Raw genomic sequence first — 20,344 nt, 5'->3', positions numbered from 1 at the left:
TTAGCTGGGCTGGCTTTTCAGCCTATCAGGGGAGGGCATGGGTATTTTGAATGACTGTCAGAATATCCTGTACTTTTCTGCATGCTTTATGTTGGATGTTTTGAGAGTGTAGTCTCTGTATCTCACATTCTTTCTAGCCATATTGAATAAATCTCTGTTCCTGTTGCCTTCAAACCCAGTTCATGCCTTGAATCTAGCTCATTAGCAGTAGTGGAGTGTGCTGGGATCCATTCATTAAAAAAACCTTCAATTAGCCAAGAAAACTCTGCAGGTGAAATCAAGTCCACTTTTTGCATTTTCTAGGGAGAAACACATTGCAACCCCATTCTTACATGTTTGTGCAGATATCCACAACCTAACTTATGGATTCATTTGATTTGTAGGGAAGATCCAAAGGTAATGGCCCTGCTTTTTAAAGAGTGGTACTCTTTAGGTATATTTTATTAGACCTGTGTTAGAAAGAGATCTTAGGACCCTTCCACACAGCAATATAAGTCAGACTATCTAGGCAGAAAATCCCACAATATCTGCTCTGAACTGGATAATCTGAGTCCACACTGTCTTATATTCCATTCCAAAGCAGAAAATGTGGGATTTTATTCAGCTGTGTGGAAGGGGCCTTAGATGAACTATGAAATTGACAAGGTGAAGGTTGGATAAATATTGGAGAATACCAATGACATTGGCGAAGAGAAGCAGCTTGGGAAACAATTATAGTCTCCCCAAAACACAAGCTTTTCTCCTCTTGGTTGTTGAGATCTAGATGTAAATGCCTAAAAAAAAAGGAAAATGGGAACACCAACAACAGAGAGGAAGAAGTAACCAGAAGGTGCAAGCTTTCGGAATAAAGCAGTTCACCATCTGACCATATTTCCCACACTCAGAACTTTATATCCCCTTGTTAAGCCATTCCAAGCACTCAGAAATTGGTTTTGTTTTCCCTGAATGCCTCCCATCCTTATCTGTTGAAGCCTGGCTGAACGCTGAAGACCTTGGTTGAGCTTTCTGTTTGGGCTAATTTCCACCCGCCTGTCTTATGTTCATTAGTTTCTGTAGGTGCCAAGTTGTTTTCAAGCTCCAAATCCCAAGAACTCTCTGGGAGCAATTCAGGGAGTAAACCGTCACCCCTACACCTTGTAGGAACATTCTCATGGGAAACTACACTTTGAACCGGTCTCTCTATGTCATTCTCTCCATCAATTATATTGATGCAGAGAATGACATCATTCCCCACATCGAAAGTGCCTTCATCTTGAAACACAATCACAGGCTGAACTCCAACAGAGAGTGGTCTCTAGTAAAAGTGGTTCCTGGTTAAAGTGGTCCCTGGTAAAAAAAAAAGAAAAAAGAAGAAGGTTGGGAACCACTGATGTAATGCACAATTGGCAAGATCTATGTGACCAGCACAAAATATATCTAGAGAGTGAGTTTGTTTATGTGGATGTTCTCAGTATTGGACATTGTATCTATAACATCAGATGAGAAGTCCCAGAGTCACTCTGTTTCTAAGCTCTGTAAAAATGGAAACAACACAGTTCTAGCAAATGTTTTTTAACTTTACAAATAATCCTACATATACAGATTTTTCATAGTTCTAGTTCTGACTTTTTGATTTAAAATTTCACTTTTAAGGAAAACAGAAAAGACTTATGAAGGCAATAAAGAACTCAGGAGGGATGTGAGTTGAGAAAATGAAGGATATCAATTCCTTGCATTATTATAACTTGACGTAACTTGGATAGACTGTCATTTGCCTATACACGTTTCATATTCCAAAAACACTATGATGTGTGTTTGAAGTTATCATGTGTGATAAATTAAACCGAGTCAGTCCAAATCTTGTCCAAAGAGCCTTCTTCTCTAAGATTCAAAATATGTTAAAATCAATACAGGCTTTAGGCTAGCTAGCTACATCTAAAACTGGGAGGGGAAAGATCCAGTCAGTGTGGCAAGAAGATAAAAACACTCATCATGAAGTCACCAACACTGGGAATATTAAATAGAGGGAGTGGCAATTGTTTTTAAATTCCAGCTCCCCCAGACACTTGATGAAAGAGCACTGGGTAGACAGGATCTCTTAACTGCCAAGACAAAGAGGTAAATATTGTTTTGATTGTTTAAGTTTCAATGTGACTAAAAATTACTATGGCAAGTCAAATATATATATGTATAAGATGCTTATGCCTATAGCCACAGGGTCAAATAAGAGAAGATGTTAATTATGAGGATGTAGTAAGCGTACACATTACTCAAACATGGGCTGTGGGGGGTGGAGAGAAGAGCGTAACATCTCAAATTCTACTACAATTCTACTTCAAGAACCAGTTGAAGACTTACCTGTTCAAGCAAGCTTTTGACAAATGAATTCAATTGCTAATGACAGAAAGGTTGATCTGCACTGAGCTTAGCGAAATATACTATTTAATTGATGAGTCTCCACAATAATTGTAATTGGTTTTACATATTTTAATGCTTAATATTTATTTCTATCTTATTTCTGGATGTTATTATGCTTTGTGTGATTTTTGTCTTGTATTTTATGTTAAATGTGCTTTGATTTATATTGTATTATGTTGTGAGCTGCTTTGGGTCCCATTAGGGAAAAAAGAGGGATAGAAATAAAGATATTATTATTATTATTATTATTATTATTATTATTAATTGATGGATCAGGATAGAAGCCTATGTTGGTCCCATCACTGTTGTAACATTTAGTTTACAGCCAGAAACTCTACAGTGGTTTGATTGTTAGTTTTATCCAGGTCACTACTAGTTTTTTGTAGGAAGATAGAGATCTACTGAATGACAGGTAGAGTCAATAATTACTTGTGCTTAGATACAAGGTTAACAGAGTATGGCAATGCCGCTAGGAAGAAGGAAGTTCTAACTCCAGGTAGTAATTCTGGGGCCAGTGTTGGAAGCCCCTTGGCTATTCCTCCTGAACTCTCTGGGTGTTTCTCCTTGTTAATTGACAGATCCATGTATGTCAAAAAGCCTGCCTAGGGCATCATAAACTAGTCTACTGCCTCAGGTCTGGTGGAGGACACACCAGAAAGCTTTGAAGTAAGTTTCAACCATCCAGCTACTTGGTTTCTGTTATGTACACTGTCACGTCCTTTGTCTCAGGCAACAAACTGCCTTGGATATGTCAATCATTGCCAATCCCCCAACTTAAAATAAAAACCCATATCCTTCTTTGATCATCTTTACATTAATGAAAGAATGGGAATGTGTAGCCTTCTAGATAGACTTCCATTATCCTTCACTTTTGAATGTCCTGGCTAGGATTAGTGAGAATCCCATTGAGTGTTTTAGGGACACATGTGTTCTAACACCTTTGAGAGAAAATCTGTAGCATAAGCTTTTGTAGTCTTAAGTCCACTTTACCAAAAGCTCATGCTATTGGCTTCTTTATCTCAGTCACTCTGAAAAGTTCTAAGATCCTTTTGCATACTTATCCTGACTAATACAGTATTTTAACATTTGTTCAGGCAAAATGACTTGCTACTTCTATCTCATGTGTTTTAGCATTATGTTGAAGTTTGTGTATAGCATTTCTTAAAAATAGATAGCAATATTGCATTCTACTACTAAATATTATGTTGCAGGTATGCTGTCAAAAGTTTCAGAAGATAGGTTTCAACTTGTTTTATCTGTACATCACTATGCAAAATAACATCCTGGCTACAGTATGCATCATACAAGACCCAACCTTCTTCCCTTTCTTAGTTTCTTTTTGATATTGTGTTTTTAAAAACCCTTTAAACTCCGGGCTAGTCTTCTCTAATATATGCTATTTTATTTATAAAATATACCAAAGCAGAATGGCATTGAGAGGTGTTTCTTATGAGAGACATCTCATAAGAAAATGAATAGGGAAGTCCCATGCCTGGAAAAAAGATGTTTCTGACTGGGCATGCCCTTCCAAGTTTACATCTGGGGCATGACAAAACCAGTTCAACAACTGATTAGTACTCCCAATTAGGTTCATATTTACTCATAGATTTTTTTCTCTCTCTCTCAATCCTGCTCTTGTTTGTTTCCCTAGCTAAATTATGGATTTGAGCATCACCAAGGATTCTCTTCCTAAAGCAATTACAGCATTTGGTCTTGACCTTTATAAGAAGCTGAATAAAAGTGATGTGTGCAAAAACATCTTTCTTTCTCCAATGAGTATTTCAACTGCACTGGGTATTGTCCTGGTAGGGGCCTGGGGAAATACTAAGACTCAGATGGGCAAGGTAAGCAGCAATAGAAGTGCAATATTATTGTTATCTGGTGGTGACTTCTTCCCATGCTCTTGTGCATGTTTAAAAATACACGATAAATGTTAATCATGGGTAGCTGTGCATAAGATATAAGAAAATGAATGCTTCTCGGAAGCACTTTTATGCTACTTTTCTGATTTTTTTCATCCACATGCAAACCATAACTCCAACATTAGTGGTTGGTGAATCCCTTCTGTCTTTTGACTAAATTTTAAAGGTTGAAGACACTAAACTTCTTTGGAGGATAGGATTTAGAACTTTGTATACTGAAAGTTCTGAATAAAATAAACAGCAGATTCATCACTACACTGATATAGAAGTTGCCTCAGGATGTACAGCATGGATCCTTTGAGCCATGTTTATTCTATCACTAGTTTGGATACCCAGTGTTGCCCAGGTTATCTGAAATAGCCAGTTTCTAAATGTACAAAATGCATATGGTTGTGGGTGAACTATTTATTTATTTATTTATTTATTTATTTATTTATCGTGTCAGGAGCAGACCAAACAGTTGTGTTGCATTTTAAACAAACAAACACACAAACAAAACACAAAGTTTAAAAGCTTGGTAGTTGATTAAAAGTCCTTTGACCAGTAGCCGGCCACTTGGAGTGCCTCTGGTGTTGCCGCAAGAAGGTCCTCCATTGTGCATGTAGCAGAGCTCAGGTTGCATTGCAGCAGGTGGTCTGTAGTTTGCTCTTCTCCACAGTCACATGTCATGGATTCCACTTTGTAGCCCCATTTCTTAAGGTTGGCTCTGCATCTCATGGTACCAGAGCGCAGTCTGTTCAGCGCCTTCCATGTCACCCAGTCCTCTGTGTGCCCAGGGGGGAGTCTCTCATTTGGTATCAGCCATTGATTGAGGTTCTGGGTTTGAGCCTGCCACTTTTGGACTCTCGCTTGCTGAGATGTTCCAGCGAGTGTCTCTGTAGATCTTAGAAAACTATTTCTTGATTTAAGTCGTTGACGTGCTGGTTGATATTCAAACAGGGGATGAGCTGGAAATGTCACTGCCTTGGTCCTTTCACTATTTGCTGCTACTTCCCGGCGGATGTCAGGCGGTGCAATACCGGCTAAACAGTGTAATTTCTCCAGTGATGTAAGGCGCAGACACCCCCGTGATAATGCGGCATGTTTCGTTAAGAGCCACATCTACTGTTTTAGTGTGGTGAGATGTGTTCCACACTGGGCATGCATACTCAGCAGCAGATTAGCATAGTGCAAGGGCAGATGTGAACTACAACTGGCATAATGACAGGCTACCCCCCCCCCCCAACTTCATCAATACTTAAAGTTTGTTAAGTTGGGAAAGTTTGCTCTAGATGCATCATCTGTGAGGTTCAGTGTTCTCTCTGGCTGTAGGGTAAACTACAACTCTCACTATGGTGAGTTAGTCCCCTCAAACCTCTCCAAAAGTTTGCGTTAATCATGAGGGTTCTGTGTGATAAGTTTGGTCCATCATTGGTGGAGGTCACAGTTTTTCTGGTTGTGGGTGAACTACAACTTTAAGAAAGGAAGGTCACCCCCCCAACCCCTCCAGTAATAATATTTTAGCATATCAAATATGTGTGCTAAGTTTGATCCAGATCTGTCATTGGTGGAGTTCAGAGTGTTCTTAGATTTCAGGTGAACTATACTTCCCAGTACCTACAACTTCTATAAATCATGGTGAATTCTTCCCAAACCTCTCTAGTATGTTCAGTTGCCGATCAATTCCTCTGTTTGCAGTGTGCCATAGCAAAATATAGGAAAGGTTTAAGGGAGAGGCAGTGGGTGGGGGGTCATGCAAATTCCACACCAATGGAGAGAGTCAGAAACACTGGGATGCCTATGGTGGAGGAAACACATAAAATCTAGGATGAAATTGTTCCCGCATGAAAGCCTTGGGTGGTTGGGCCGTATGGTGTTTGTGGAGGACATTGGTAGGGCTCTTGTATATGTTCATGGTGCTCACTATAACCTGCAATGTCATTGGAGGGAGGGCCTTTGGTGTCTCCTGAGTAGTGGGAGCTATAGCTGTTTGTGGTGGCAGAAGCTTGTCTGTGTAAGTGGACACCCCAGCCATACACACACATACATAGTTTCATTTTTATTATGTGTACAGACTGGTATATATGAGGGTGCAGAGAGCCAAGGCAAATGTCACAGTGGTGCACAATCACAATTATGGCACTATTGCCATAATTGTAATCTACCTCGCACTTTACCAGGCGTCAAGTGCATGGTAAGAAAGACATTCATTCTGCCAGTGATTGGAACAGGGGTAAATAACATTCTCATCACATTTGTGAGAGTGTCAGGGCAGGCGAGGTTACTTAGTTAAGTGTAAAAGGGTACTATAAATTACTAGCTTTGTTTTTCATGTTTATGTACCACACCTTTAAAAAGAAACACAAGAGATCAAACTAGATAATACTTTCAGTGTAACACATGCTTGAAAGTGGAGCTCCTTCAGGTGATGAAAGATATCTGTTTGTCATAGCAGGTGCTTAGTGCCACCTACATGTTTAGCAAGCTTTGCTTTGTGACCATTTGGAGTAAACATGATCTTATTTGGTCAATGGAAAGTGAATATTGGTTTAATTTGCAGATCTGATTGCAGAAACATAGATTGTACAGACAACCAAATAATGGGAGGAAGATTGAGTTTATTATTACAATGTGCATGCTCTAATATCTATCTTGACTGTTGGGTGAAACTGAAAACTGTAATCTATATATTAAATTGTTATAAATCAGATATCACTACACCCTACTTCCATATCTATTTTCCATTGCTCACAATGGGTTTCTGCTATAGGTGCTCCACTTCGATAGAAGTCTAGGAAGTACACGATCATATGCTTTTCAAAGAAGAATGGCAGATGTGTCAGAACCTGAAAGGGAGAATGTGGTATGTCTTTTTCTGGTGGTATGTCCAGAGGTATTTTAACATTTCACAGTGTAAAGTTATAACACATTTGTTGTATTATCTAGCCCATATGCAGAAATTTCTGAGTTGGGATCAGAAATTAATGGCCCTTCCACACAGGCATATAACGCAGATTATCAAAGCAGATAACCCACAATTATCTGAGTCCATACTGCCATATAATCCAGTTCAATGTGGATTTTATACACCTGTGTGGAATTGGCCTATGTGATACTGGTGGAAGAGATACTGTCACTATGCCAAAAGAAGCACAACTGAAGGCCCATCTGCACTGACCATTTAATGGAGTTTGAAGTTAGCTTCAGACTGTAGTGGCCAGACAACAAACTCTCACAAAAGTGCACAAAAGAAAGACCTTATTTCTTATGTAATCATCTGCTCAGTGAACCATTTTCATAAGTATCAGTTTGAAACTGCATTAAATACTCAGTGTAGAGGGGTTCTGAGAGATGCTACTTTTTGGATTGCAAATCCAAGAATTTCCAAGATATAGCAACAGTGCATCTCTACCAAGGGCTGAACATCGTTCTTGCTGTGTGCATTCAAATCATCTCCAACATATGGTGACCCTAAAGTTATTATTATTATTATTATTAACAACAACAACAACTTTATTTTTATACCCTGCCTCCATCTCCAAAGGACGTGAGGCGGTTTAGAAAGGGTCATGCCTAACAAATACAGGTTAAAAACATATATCTTGGGTTTTTGTGGCAACAATGGTTCAAGGGGTTTCATTTGCCTTCCTTTGAGGCTGAGAGGGAGACTTGCCCAGTGTCACTCAGTAAGTTTCCATGGCTGAGTGGGCACTCAAACCCTTGCCTCCTGAGCCAGAGTCAGATCATACAACACAGAAAAATTGAAGGAGAAAACTATGAAGGAGAAAACTAAATATGCTTCCAGCTTCCCTGGAATTACTTTCAAGGCCACCAATCTGGAATTGTGCCAGTCATAATGTCCACATAATTCACCACATGGTGGAGGTCAGTCACAAAGACATGCCCTCAGCATCAGTACCAGCCTATGGCTTCCATGTTAGAAATGTGGTAAATGTTGTCTACTTTTCATTTTGGCTTGTAAGGAGCTATCCAAACTTCTGAATTTGGACTTTTGTTAGCTCTTTCAAAGCTTGGAATAAAAGCTAGAGGGCATTTGATGACCCATAAGTGTAATAATGAGACCATACCAGAACACCGAGTAAACTGGGCCGTCTTTATTGAGCTAGTAACTGTCATTGTGAATCGGAGATATCCACAACTAAAAAGGGGGAGAGAATGCACTGATGTGGAAAAGGTGGCTGTAGCAGGTATCCTCTTAACTTCCCTGCCACCTTACTCAGGTGAAGACACCAGAACTCCAAGTTTCACCCAAAACTGGGGTGTTCCCCTGACAAGATTGGATAGGCAGAGAATGGGAGCTGTCTTCCTTAAATAGCTCTCCCAAGCCCGGGTCCTCTCTCTCAGCTGCCTACACCCAGCTTTCACAGGTGGCCTCATTTCCCCATAGGCCATCAAATAGGACACCAGCTCATGTTTGTGCCTCCAGAGTTGGAACCTGCTTCCCAAACCCACCCTTGATGTAAATATCAGTGATCACCACTGCCAGTGTTTCATCTCTCATCACAACACATATAGAATACAAACTAGCACCCTTGTGCTTTCAATCTGTCAGAAATGGTAACGACTCCAATACTGAAACTCTCTAGTAGTTTGTATTCTGTGGACCGTCAGTTAGACAACTGATCCTTTTAATGAACTATTAATACAAAATTTGTTTATTTCTATGGACGTATTAATACATTTTTTTCAATGTTGGAAACTTTCTCCAATATGCTGCAACTAGGATGGGAAAATCAACCTAGAAGTCAAGAAACTCTTGTCTCAATTGAATCATCTCAATCCTGGCTACCAGATGAACATAGCAAACAATTTGTTCATACAAAATGGATATGATTTTTTCCAGGTAAGTATTTTAATGTTCCCAAAGGAAGGTGGTAAGCTTAGTAACAAGGGATACAAACAGAATGCAAAAGGGTTCCTCATTCACATTTCCCATCCTGAAACTGAGTAGAGCTCCTTTAAACAATATTGAGACAACATGTCTCTTAGCGTCCCATGGTCTTAGATATTTATGTATGTTAGTACAAACACAGATTTCTTCCTCTTCCTTTTCTTCTTCCCCCTCCTCCTCTTCCCCTCCTCCTCCTCCTCCTCCTCCTCCTCCTCCTCCTCTTCTTCTTCTTCTTCTTCTTCCCTCCCTACATACCTCTATGGCCAATCCTTTCGTTTTAAAAAACAAAGATGTGTATTTCCTATATGCCTTATTCTTAGAGGAAAATAAAACCTCTTGATGCTGTCCAATTTCAGCAGCACAGTGACAATTTTAGTGCATTTGTGGGGAACCAAATCAGCAGTGGGCTGTCTGTGTGCTCAATATGTTGCCCAATTCCTGTTATTGGGTGCCTCCAAATCATTTGTGATCTATGGTGGTCCTAAAGCATCCTTAAGACCCTTCAATCTTGCGTCATCTCCTTAAATTAGGAGTAGGAAAAAGTAGCCCCACAGAGATGTTTTTAGAAAACCATTCTTATAATTCATGTGCTCTCTTGGGCTTGTGTAAGAACCCAACAACAGCTGGAAGGCCACATATTCCCCATCTCTGCTTTGGGTTAAGCAGACTCCACAATGACATATTATCTAACAGCATTCTAAATATTATAATAATTTTCAAGGAATCTTCTTTAGACTTTTAACATTTTACCTTGTGTGTTTTTTTGATGACGACTGACCATTGTAATTATATGACTGTATTTTGCTATTTTAATGTTTTAGTGTGATTTAGAATATGATGTTTTTAATGATTGTCTGTAATATTGATGTTAGAAACCAGCCTGAGTCCCTCGATGGAGGTGAGAAGACCGGTATACAAAACTGCTAAAATAAATAAATAAATAAATAAATAATATCCTCGCATTTTATGCAAATGTTGTTCTCACAGATCTAAAACTTCCCTTTCTGTGATCATTTCATTGATCCAGCTAAATTGACCTAGCACAATGCTAGGGAGGAGGGTTCATGTTAAATGATTAGTCATCAGTAAATCACTGTTTAAAAATGTCTCAATGTACAGAATTTCTTTCTTATTTTTTAAAAAATTATTCCACAGCAATATCTTGTATGCATTAAGGATGTCTATGGAGCTACACTGGAAAGTGTTGATTTTTTTAATGCTACCGAAGAAGCAAGGCAGACAATCAACCTTGAAGTTGAAAAACAGACCCAAGGTAAAGAAGTCAAGAGTATGTTGATGTCTGTAACAAGAAGTCCTGTTGTGGCAAATACTGGGTTTTTGGGCTATTCAGAAGCAATGGAACAAGATTTTCTTCTGGTCAAGGATAAGTTAGGAAAGTCTCTTGAAGCAAGGTCAGAACTACATAAACCTCTCAGAGGAGTCAGCAGTGTGAGCTATAGAAGAGGTAAGAATGATGCATCTCTTCAGATGTTGTGGACTAAGGCTCCAGCAATCCTGAGCCAGAAGGAAGCCCAATCAAATTATATCTCAAAGGCCACATGGTTACCACTTCTGCTGTAGTAAGATGTCATCTCAGAATACTCTCTGTCACAAAGCTCATTTTATAGGTGACTCACTGCGCCAGAATATCTGACTGTGCTTTTAAAATGATCTTTGCTTTTTTAAAAAAACTCATGAATCCTCTTAGACAAAGGAGGCTTATTCTTGGAGTCTGAAGGCACATCTACACTGATCACTTAGCATAAAGGGTTCCTGAAACAAATCCGTGGCAGCTACATGTTACACAGAGCTAATCCAGGTTTAGCGAGGCAAAGCTGCTTAACATGGCCCTGAATCATGTTAACTAAAGTTAGGATTTGCTCCAAATTATTTATTATTATTATTATTTACAGTTCTTATATTCCGCCCTTCTCACCCCGCAGGGGACTCAGGGCGGATTACAGTAAACACATATATGGCAAACATTCAATGCCAGTTTGACAAACAACATTTAACAGACAAAGGCTATTTAACTTTTTTTTTTCTGGCCGCAGGGGGAGCTGCTGCTTTTCATCGTCCATCAACGACACCGATGAAGTTCTTCCGCATTCCACATTCCCCGGAGTCTTTTTTCTTTATGGCCTCATAAATTAGTTAAATTTAGCCTCCCACACAAGGTGGTACCTTATTTTCCTACTTGACAGATGCAACTGTCTTTCGGGTTGCAAAGGTCGACAACGGGCTACACAATGGCTGGACACCCACTCCAGCCCGGGCTGGCTTTGAACTCATGACCTTTTGGTTAGAGTGATCTTAATGCAGCTGACACTCAGCCAGCTGCACCACAATCCCGGTGCACCAAATTCTGCACCATAATCCAGAGCACCCATGACCTTGGACCCATGTAAATAGTTGGCTGATTCCGAGATGGAACTGGACACAATTGTTTCATGCCCATCCTATGTTCCCTGAACTCAGGTTGTCCAATGGCGCAGAATGGCACTCACTGTTCCCTCCCATTCTCCTTGTCGTAATGGTCTACAGATGTGACATGAGGCTTGCTGAAGTGACATTTGCAAATGCTTTGAAAAGTACAATATGAATGGGTTCCTGAGTTAATACATACAACACAATAGCCCACTTATACACAGAAAGAAAAATAAAACAGTTCAGCTAATAATGTGACTGGTGAAACTTATTATAGAGTTCCAAATCATAGCATTCACAAAACAATATTATATGTGTTTGGTACAGTCACTCAAAAAAGTATCAACGCTGTATGTTCTTGCATCGAGTTGAACTTAAATCCGTAGTCCATGACCAGTTTCGGCCTCACTTTGCACCCACTACAAAGAATCTACATGACAAATGACTGATTTTGCAGCCAAAGCACTTCTTCCAGTTGTTAATCCCACAGAAGGGAGACAACAAATTACTTCCTAGCAGGCATGTAGCTGGGGGGGGGGGGGCTTGGGGGCTTCAGCCCCCCCCCCACATTCTGGTGGTGGTCCGCGAGAAGGCCTTACTGGTACATTATTTAAACTGTTATGTTTATTCATATCATGATCTGATCACCATGCTCAATATATCCCATATGCATGGGGGTATTGGGGTAACGATACAAAAGGTTTGCTAAGGTAGACCCTCTTTCACTCAGACTCAGCCCCCCTGAAACAAACTCAGCCCCCCCGAAACAAAATCCTGGCTACGGGCCTGCTTCCTAGTGTTATTGAGGTGTGGATACCTGGATTAGGCCAGATCCAGTCTGATCCTGTGTCCAGGCATCAAAAAGATTCCCCATTGTGTCTCCAGCTAGAAACAGATCCTTGGCAAAGCCTTGCTGTGAACGTTGTTTCTGCTATATACTTATCTATACATCTAGAAATTTTAATCAGAAAATCACCCCCTCCCAAAAACCCCCCAATTATGACTCAAATGGGAGGACTGTACCTATACTCTAATAAAAAAGGGAACTACCCTCTTCTCTGAGTAGAGTGGCAAAAGTATGAGCGTAGTCCATCCCAGGAGAACTTAAAGAACTTAAACGTAAAGAAGCACTATCCCTCAATACTGTCTCTGACATGGCACTGCTTCTGGCCTTTTTTGAATTACTGGGCAGGAAAATGACAATGGCAACCAGGAGTGGCAGACTCTCTGAAATGGGATTGGTGCTTTCCCCTCTCCACAGGATGATCCGTGAGTTATGCACAGGCCATATCAAAATACATAATTTTGGCCCCCAATCCTGGCCTTGATTTATGCAGGAGGTTGACCTAAAAGTGAGTATATATGGTACATAGTTCAGTGCCCCATTGTGACCTCTTCAAAATTGATGTTACCAGCAAGGCAAGTTCAGAACTAATGATGCAAGAGTGACAAATACAAGAGATTGGTGGTAAGATTGGGATTAATAATCTGGTCAGATAGTAAACTTTTCCCTGCTGGAGGTCTCCAAGCAGAATTTAGAAAGCTATCTTTTAGAGATACTCTAGTGCAGATTTCCTTGAAATGAGCATGGGGTTGATCATGTGTGAATTAAACGGTGCCAACAATGCTATGATTCAGTTGGACTACCACCTTCTTTTTCTGGCAGTGTTCCTAGGCCTTTAAACTTATTTTTCATAAGGACATTTTAAAAATAGCAGGTTTAGAATTAGCATACGGAGTGGGCAAAATAAAGGTCTGGACTGCGTTTCCCAGCATTCATCACTATTGCATATGTAGGGCAGGACTGATGGAAGTGGTTGTCTGGAAACATATGAAGGGCCGCACTTTTCCCACCCTTGACATGGGCATCTTTACTGTCCAATCCCACCTACTGAATTGATGCACATGAGAACATACTTTGGCAGTATTCAAAGTTCAGGCAACTGCTGTATGAACAAAAGGTATCAACACAATTCTTTAGATTTTCCACATTAATTCAGATTTCTTTTGCTCTAAGGAAACATCAAAGAACTTTTTGCTCCCGGTGTGATTGGATCAGATACTGTTCTGGTGTTGGCGAATGCCATCTACTTTAAGGCAACTTGGGAACACCAATTTGATCCAAGTCGTACAACAGAAAAAGATTTTAGGCTGAATGAGGTAATACATCAAAGTAATTTATAGGCACATATGCCTCTTTTCATGTCGAACTTACTGTAAATAGGTTATGAAAATATCTACCTAGGCTGTAAATCGGCCTCATTCTGAATTTGAGCCCAATGGCATTCTCCTAATGTCCTTCTCTAAGTAGTTATGGCAATGTACTACCAGTTTTTGGCAGAGAAGGCTAAAGAACTTGTAGAACTACAACTCCCATGATTTCATAGCATTGAATCATGGCAGTTAGAGATATCTAAGTGTATTAGTTCTACAGTATAGAGGCATTCCTAGTCCTAATTGCCAAAGAGGTGGAACAGTTGAATGTAGACTCTAATAGACAGCTTTGTTTTGGCATCACCTATAGCGCCAACCAGTTCTCCCTTTGTGAAAAAAGGTTATGTACTCTATGGCATTCCCTAGTTGCATCACTAGATGGCAATAAACTCAAAGATTTCCACTGTTCAATGCAATTCAAGCAAATGGAATTGACTCAAGAATGATCCCAAAATGTAATTGTTTTGCACAGAGTGCGTTAAAATAAAATCCAACCAAAGAGAAGAAAAGTATTCATACTTTTCATGTTTCGACTGGCTTAATAAATGTATTTGGATATTAATATACTTCAATGTTTAATAATCAACATATTAATATTAATATTAATACTCCTAAACTACACACTCTCCCTTGTTTTGGACTGTGTCTATACAGACCCAAATAAAATGGAGTCACTGGAAGGTGTTGACATGACATAGGACAAGTTTGTTAGAGGAAGTGCTGCTGTCACCTATTAATCTAACACAAAGAGACCCCTGTGTTTTTTAGGTGTGGACATCTGGATTTGGCTGGATCTGGCCCAATCCAGTGTCCACATATCAAACAGACCTGCCACTGTGTTGCCGATTAGATGCAGCTCCCTGGCAAAACCTTGCTAGCAACATCACTTCTGCAGATCCCTGGATGCCCTGTTTTGACCTCAGCAGAAGTGACATTACTTGCAATGCTCTGCCATGTGGAGTAACCTGTGTGGAACTACTTTTGGCCTGTGAAACAGCTGTGGGATATTGATGCACTGTTATACTAACTCAAGCTTGCACAACCTGTGGCTGTCCACTTGTTTAAGACTTGGAATTCCAGAAGCTAGCCAGCTAGTCCAATTATCAGGAACCCTGGGAGCTGAAGTCCAAAATACTTGGAGTTGTGCAGGCCTGGTCTGACTGATCATTTGGACTCAGAAAAGGCTCCAATGCACTCCCATGCTGAATCCAGGAGAGCTCCATAGCACATTATTCCAGGTTATTTTGCAGGTGTAGATGTAGCTGCTGTCCAAACCACTTCCAGGTATTCTGCATGTAATAGTAACAAAGACAGAGCTGCAGCTATCTATGAGAAGTTCCTAATTACTCTTTTAGGCACCCTTGTCTTCCAGTAGCTCCAACCACAGGAATGACTGGATTGTACAATGTCACCAAACAGTTGTTTAGCAGTTAAGCTTTCAATTTTCAAAAGAAGTGAATGCCAACACCTTGCAGTCTTCTTATCATGTTAATGTCAGATGCCTATGTACTTGTTATATGCATGTCTGTCTGTCTATCTTTTAAACACAGAATGAAAGTAAGCCTGTGCAGATGATGCATCAGAGAGGTCGATTTCAGTTGGGACTCGTAAGATCAATAAATGCACAGATCCTTTGTCTTCCATATGTTGGTGAACTGTTGTCCATGATCATTTTGTTGCCAAAAGACATCGGTGACCTAGAGCAGGTAAATAAAAAAATAAGTTCTCATGTTTGTTTACCAAACCATAAAGCATAATGGCCTGGCATACTAATAATAATAATAATAATAATAATAATAATAATAATAATGGTGCCGTCGTGTCTGGGGGCTATAGATCTTAGTGAAAGAAACATGGACGTGACATCTTTTCCCCAGGGGATTGCTTCTTGCCCTCCTTTAGAGAACTGGAACTCTCAAGGATCAAGACACTATAGATAACTCGAAATAGGCTTTATTGTTCACAATGATTTATCTTCCTTAGGCATAAACTTGATGTTCAAAAGGGGTAAAGAAAATATACATTACAATCTTTGGTTTCTTGGGTCCAAGGAGTTTTCCAGCTGAGAAGCTTTCCAAGTTCCCTCTTTCTCAATGGCTGTGAAAGTCGGAACATTCACAACCCCAATCCAATAGCCTATATTGAAGGCACAAAGTCTTCCTCTTGATGCCAAAGGACTGGTTTGAAGGCACTTAAGATTCCTCAACGTCGTCCAGGGTGAACTGGGCATGAAGCATGAATCTTAAGAGTACAAACTTAAGAATTGGTGATAAGAGATGACTTGACTGAGGGCTTTAGAGCCAAGCCTTTCTCAAGTCCATCTGATGAGTTGTCTGATGGTAGAATGAAAAAGAAAAGCACTGCCCTCTTCCCCAGGAAGGGGTGGAGCCAAACCATTGGACTGGGGGAGCAATTCAACTGGCACAAAATAACACTGATTGACAGTTATAGATAACCAAACAATTCAACTATATATTTACATACAAGTGGGGCCAGACGCGCTGTCGCAATAATAATAATAATAATAATAATAATAATAATAATAATATCATATCCTCAGCTGCTGCAAGAAAATCGCACAGACAGACTACAAACAGAGGCATAACTCGGTGGCCCAAATGATTCATTGGAACTTATGTCACAAGTACAACCTGCCAGTAGTAAAGAACTGGTGGGATCATAAACCTGCAAAGGTAGTGGAAAATGAACATGCAAAATACTGTGGGACTTTCAAATCCAGACTGACAAAGTTTTGGAACACAATACACCAGACATCACGATTGTGGAAAAGAAAAAAGTTTGGATTATTGATGTCACCATACCAGGTGACAGTCGCATTGAGGAAAAACAACATATATTCCAGTTCAAAGCAGATAATGTGAGATTTTATTCAGCTGTGTGGAAGGGGCCTCAGTCATGCATTTTAGTAGTTCAGTATCTGCGTTTTCTAGCACCTCTGGTATTATTTTAGTATACATAGTGTGAAAAAAAACATCCAGGATTACAGCTGTCATCTTTGTTGAGATTAATCTGGCATGAGAAAAACATTCCTTTTGAAATACCAAAGTAAGTGTAAATGGATTTAATCTAGTCTGATCTGTTGAAAGAGATGTTGCAATATTATTTCCTCTATCACTTACTAAATGATCAAATGTGTTGACTACAAGACAAATCCCAAAATTCCAAACAACGTTTATTCATCAGGCTAAGATGACTTAAAACACAGACAGGGAAACATGAATCTTAGTCATGTATATTGTTTGTGGTCTAGTGAAATGACCTGGGAAGAAGTGTCAGCGCACTATTAAATTAGGCTCCTCAGGTTAAATCCTAACAGATCTGTAGGCTTGCTGGAAACAGAAAATGCAATATGGCAGGCCCTCCACATTTGTGGAGGGGCTGCAGTACTGCAGCAGGTTAAAACGCTAAGTTGCAGAACTTGGTTGGTGGTTTGAATCTGCGGGACAGGGTGAGCTCTTGTTGTTAGCCCCAGCTTCTGCCAACCTAGCAATTTGAAAACATGCAAATGTGAGTAGATCTACAGGTACCACTCTGGTGGGAAGGTAATGGTACTCCATGTAGTCATGCCACCCACATGTCCTAGGAGGTATCTACAGATAATGCTGGTTCCTTGTCTTAGAAATGGAGATTAACACCACCCCCCAGAGTTGGACTTGACTCGATTTAATGTCAAGGGGAAACCTTTATCTTTACCTTTACCACGTTTGTGGGGTTAGGGTTACAGAGCCACCATGGAAGTGGAAGAAATGCAAATAAAAAACTCCTCTCTTTTTGAAACCCGAGCTGATACTTTTCTAGACATTGATAGGCCCTGCAGAATGACCCTATGGTCAACCTCAGGTGGAAGTTGATCACAGAGTCCTGCTTAAGGACCTAGAGATTCCAAGAGACAATCAAATCTGCAAATAATCAACACCACTAAATTTAACCCAGAAATGCAGAGAGGTGACTTTGATTTTGCATTTTTTTGGAATAATTTTTATTGTAAGAATACGATAGTGTTTTTTTCCCTTTTACAATATTAAAATTGAGAATTAAGGAGAAAAAAAGAAGAAAGTTGGATATATTCCAAAAAATAGAGTAGAAAAGATGAGAAAATCCATTAAAAGGCAAAGCAGAAAGAAAGAGGAAAAAGGGAAAAAATAGAAATAATAATAATAATAATAATAATAATAATAATAATGGAATTGACTTCCAATCTTCTCTGTGGGTATTTCTCTTTGCTGTGTTCTCTGATTTTGCTTTATTGCTATTCTCTCTTCATGTCTCAACCTTTAGGAAACAGGTTTTAATATACAATTCAATATATAATTTCTTCTAACCAGTTCATTATTTCTTGTTTCAGAAAATGTGTCATTGCAGATTAATCTGTTGTATTTTTTTCTGTGTATATTGAGTGATTGTGTTAATATGTCCATTTTTGTTATATCTATCACTTTTAATATCCATTGTCCACTTTGATTTTCTATTTTGAAAATACATTTACAACACCGAAACCTTTAAAACTCAAAATCAGAGAAGATGCTCTCAGGCCCACTATAGGGAGATACAGAGATTTTCTCAATGCGGTCTCTGTATCATTAGAGTGGGAGAAGTATTTAGGAATAGAACAGGCAAAACATTTCAGTTAGTCAGATTTTTTTTGTTCATGTCAGGAGCAACTTGAGAAACTGCAAGTTGCTTCTGGTGTGAGAGAATTGGCCATCTGTAAGGACGTTGCCCAGGGGTTGCCCAGATCTTCTGATGTTTTACCATCCTTATGGGAGGCTTCTTTCATGTCTCTGCATGGGGAGCTGGAGATGACAGAGGGAGCTCATCCGCACTCTCCCTGGATATGAATCTCTGACCTGTCGGTCTTCAGTCCTGCCGGCACAAGTGTTTAACCCATCGCGCCACTGGGGGCTCCTGCAAGTCAGAATGATACATTTTTTAGTTTGTTTGACAGGATAATCCATTAGTAAACAGAAGTCCCCATTTAAGGTGGTACAAATTTCTCCTCCTCCAACTTAGGATCTTGCTGCTGAATAGCTAAATGGTGTGTCTTTCAAGTCATTTTAACTATAACACCAAAATCATTAATCACAAATTCTTTGTCCTGATTTTTATTGTAAAGGTTGAAAACTCAATGACTTGCGAGACGCTGGCAGACTGGACTTCACAGCAAAACATGATGGAGAATCATGTGGAGGTATATCTACCCCGTTTCAAACTAGAAGACACCTTTGACCTCAACATTACTTTGCAAGCACTGGGAATGACTGATGTGTTTGATCAAAGCAAAGCTGACCTATCAGGAATGTCCCCCTCACAACAACTATTCTTGTCCAAAGTTATTCACAAAGCCTATGTGGATGTTAATGAAGTGGGGACTGAAGCAGCAGCTGCAACAGGTGCTTCTGTGTCTTCGAGATCCTTAATATCCTACGAACTATTTTTAGCTGATCACCCATTCCTCTTCTGTATCCGACATAATCCAACAAATACTATACTTTTCCTCGGCAAATTTTGCTCTCCTTAAATCTCAAGTTAGTTTCCTTCTTTAAGCCTATTGAATATTAAACTAAGAATGTTGCACTAAACTAAGAATGTTGAACTAAGGTGTTGCACTAAGAATATTTTCATTTCTTTTACAACTGGGAGCATTCTGTGTAAAGCTGCAATTCCTCCATCTTCTGATTTAACTACTTTTGCACTCTGATCTCATTTTGTATCAATGGAAGGGATCTGAGGACAAAGGGGGAAAGCAGAGAGAAAATGTGATATTTTAGAAGCAGCTTGCCAAATGAAGTCCTTGCCAAATCAAAGCACCTGAAAGGCACATAAGGGCCCTTCCACACAGCCCTATATCCTGGAATATCAAGGCAGGAAGTCCCACATTATCTGAGTGTGGACTCAGATAACCCAGTTCAAAGCAGATTTTGTGGGATTTCCTGCCTTTATGTTCTGGGATATAGGGCTGTGTGGAAGGGCCCTAAGAAAAGACCAATGTTGCAAAGAGTATGCAATTCAAATAAAAAATACCCTGCCAAAGGCATGTCTACACTGGGCAATTTAGTCAGCTTTCCATTCAAGGTAAGTAAGTAGTGTACAGGGTTTTAGCGTAGCATAGACAAGCATAGACACTGGCAACAAAGATCCGCATCGTCAAAGCAATGGTATTCCCTGTAGTCACCTACGGATGTGAGAGCTGGACCATAGGGAAGGCTGAGTGAAGGAAGATAGATGCTTTTGAACTGTTGGAGGAAAGTTCTGAGAGTGCCTTGGACTGCGAGAAGATCCAACCAGTCCATACTTCAGGAAATAATGCCTGACTGCTCATTGGAGGGAAGGATAGTAGAGGCAAAGATGAAGTACTTTGGCCACATCATGAGAAGACAGGAAAGCTTAGAGAAGACAATGATGCTGGGGAAAATGGAAGGGAAAAGGAAGAGGGTTCGAGCAAGGGTGAGATGGATGGATGGCATCCTTGAAG

At 39.9% G+C, this 20,344-nt stretch overlaps 1 protein-coding gene across 1 annotated transcript; it reads left to right on the top strand.

The window, feature by feature from the left end:
* The first annotated feature begins 2,010 nt into the window (after positions 1 to 2,010).
* Positions 2,011 to 19,428, top strand: LOC132774533 (leukocyte elastase inhibitor-like). The gene is made up of 8 exons (XM_060774722.2): positions 2,011 to 2,097; positions 4,049 to 4,241; positions 7,069 to 7,161; positions 9,043 to 9,162; positions 10,366 to 10,483; positions 13,655 to 13,797; positions 15,402 to 15,557; positions 18,986 to 19,428. The coding sequence occupies exons 2-8, from the start codon at positions 4,056 to 4,058 to the stop codon at positions 19,388 to 19,390; spliced, it is 1,221 nt and encodes a 406-aa protein (XP_060630705.2). The 5' UTR covers positions 2,011 to 2,097; positions 4,049 to 4,055; the 3' UTR covers positions 19,391 to 19,428.
* The last annotated feature ends 916 nt before the right edge of the window (positions 19,429 to 20,344 follow it).

The sequence above is a fragment of the Anolis sagrei genome, chromosome 4 (genome assembly GCF_037176765.1).
Source record: "Anolis sagrei isolate rAnoSag1 chromosome 4, rAnoSag1.mat, whole genome shotgun sequence".
NCBI classification, from domain to species: Eukaryota; Metazoa; Chordata; class Lepidosauria; order Squamata; family Dactyloidae; genus Anolis; species Anolis sagrei.
Note: the sequence above shows the minus strand (reverse complement) of the source record. Positions and strands in the feature narration are given on the sequence as shown.

What these genes read in the sequence shown, in the direction of transcription:
- LOC132774533 (XM_060774722.2), top strand. Translation starts at nt 4,056, where the DNA reads ATGGATTTGAGCATCACCAAGGATTCTCTTCCTAAAGCAATTACAGCA. An exon ending in ATGGATATGATTTTTTCCAG is followed by an intron (nt 9,163 to 10,365) that starts GTAAGTATTTTA and finishes ATTATTCCACAG; the next exon opens with CAATATCTTGTATGCATTAA. An exon ending in AAGATTTTAGGCTGAATGAG is followed by an intron (nt 13,798 to 15,401) that starts GTAATACATCAA and finishes TTTTAAACACAG; the next exon opens with AATGAAAGTAAGCCTGTGCA.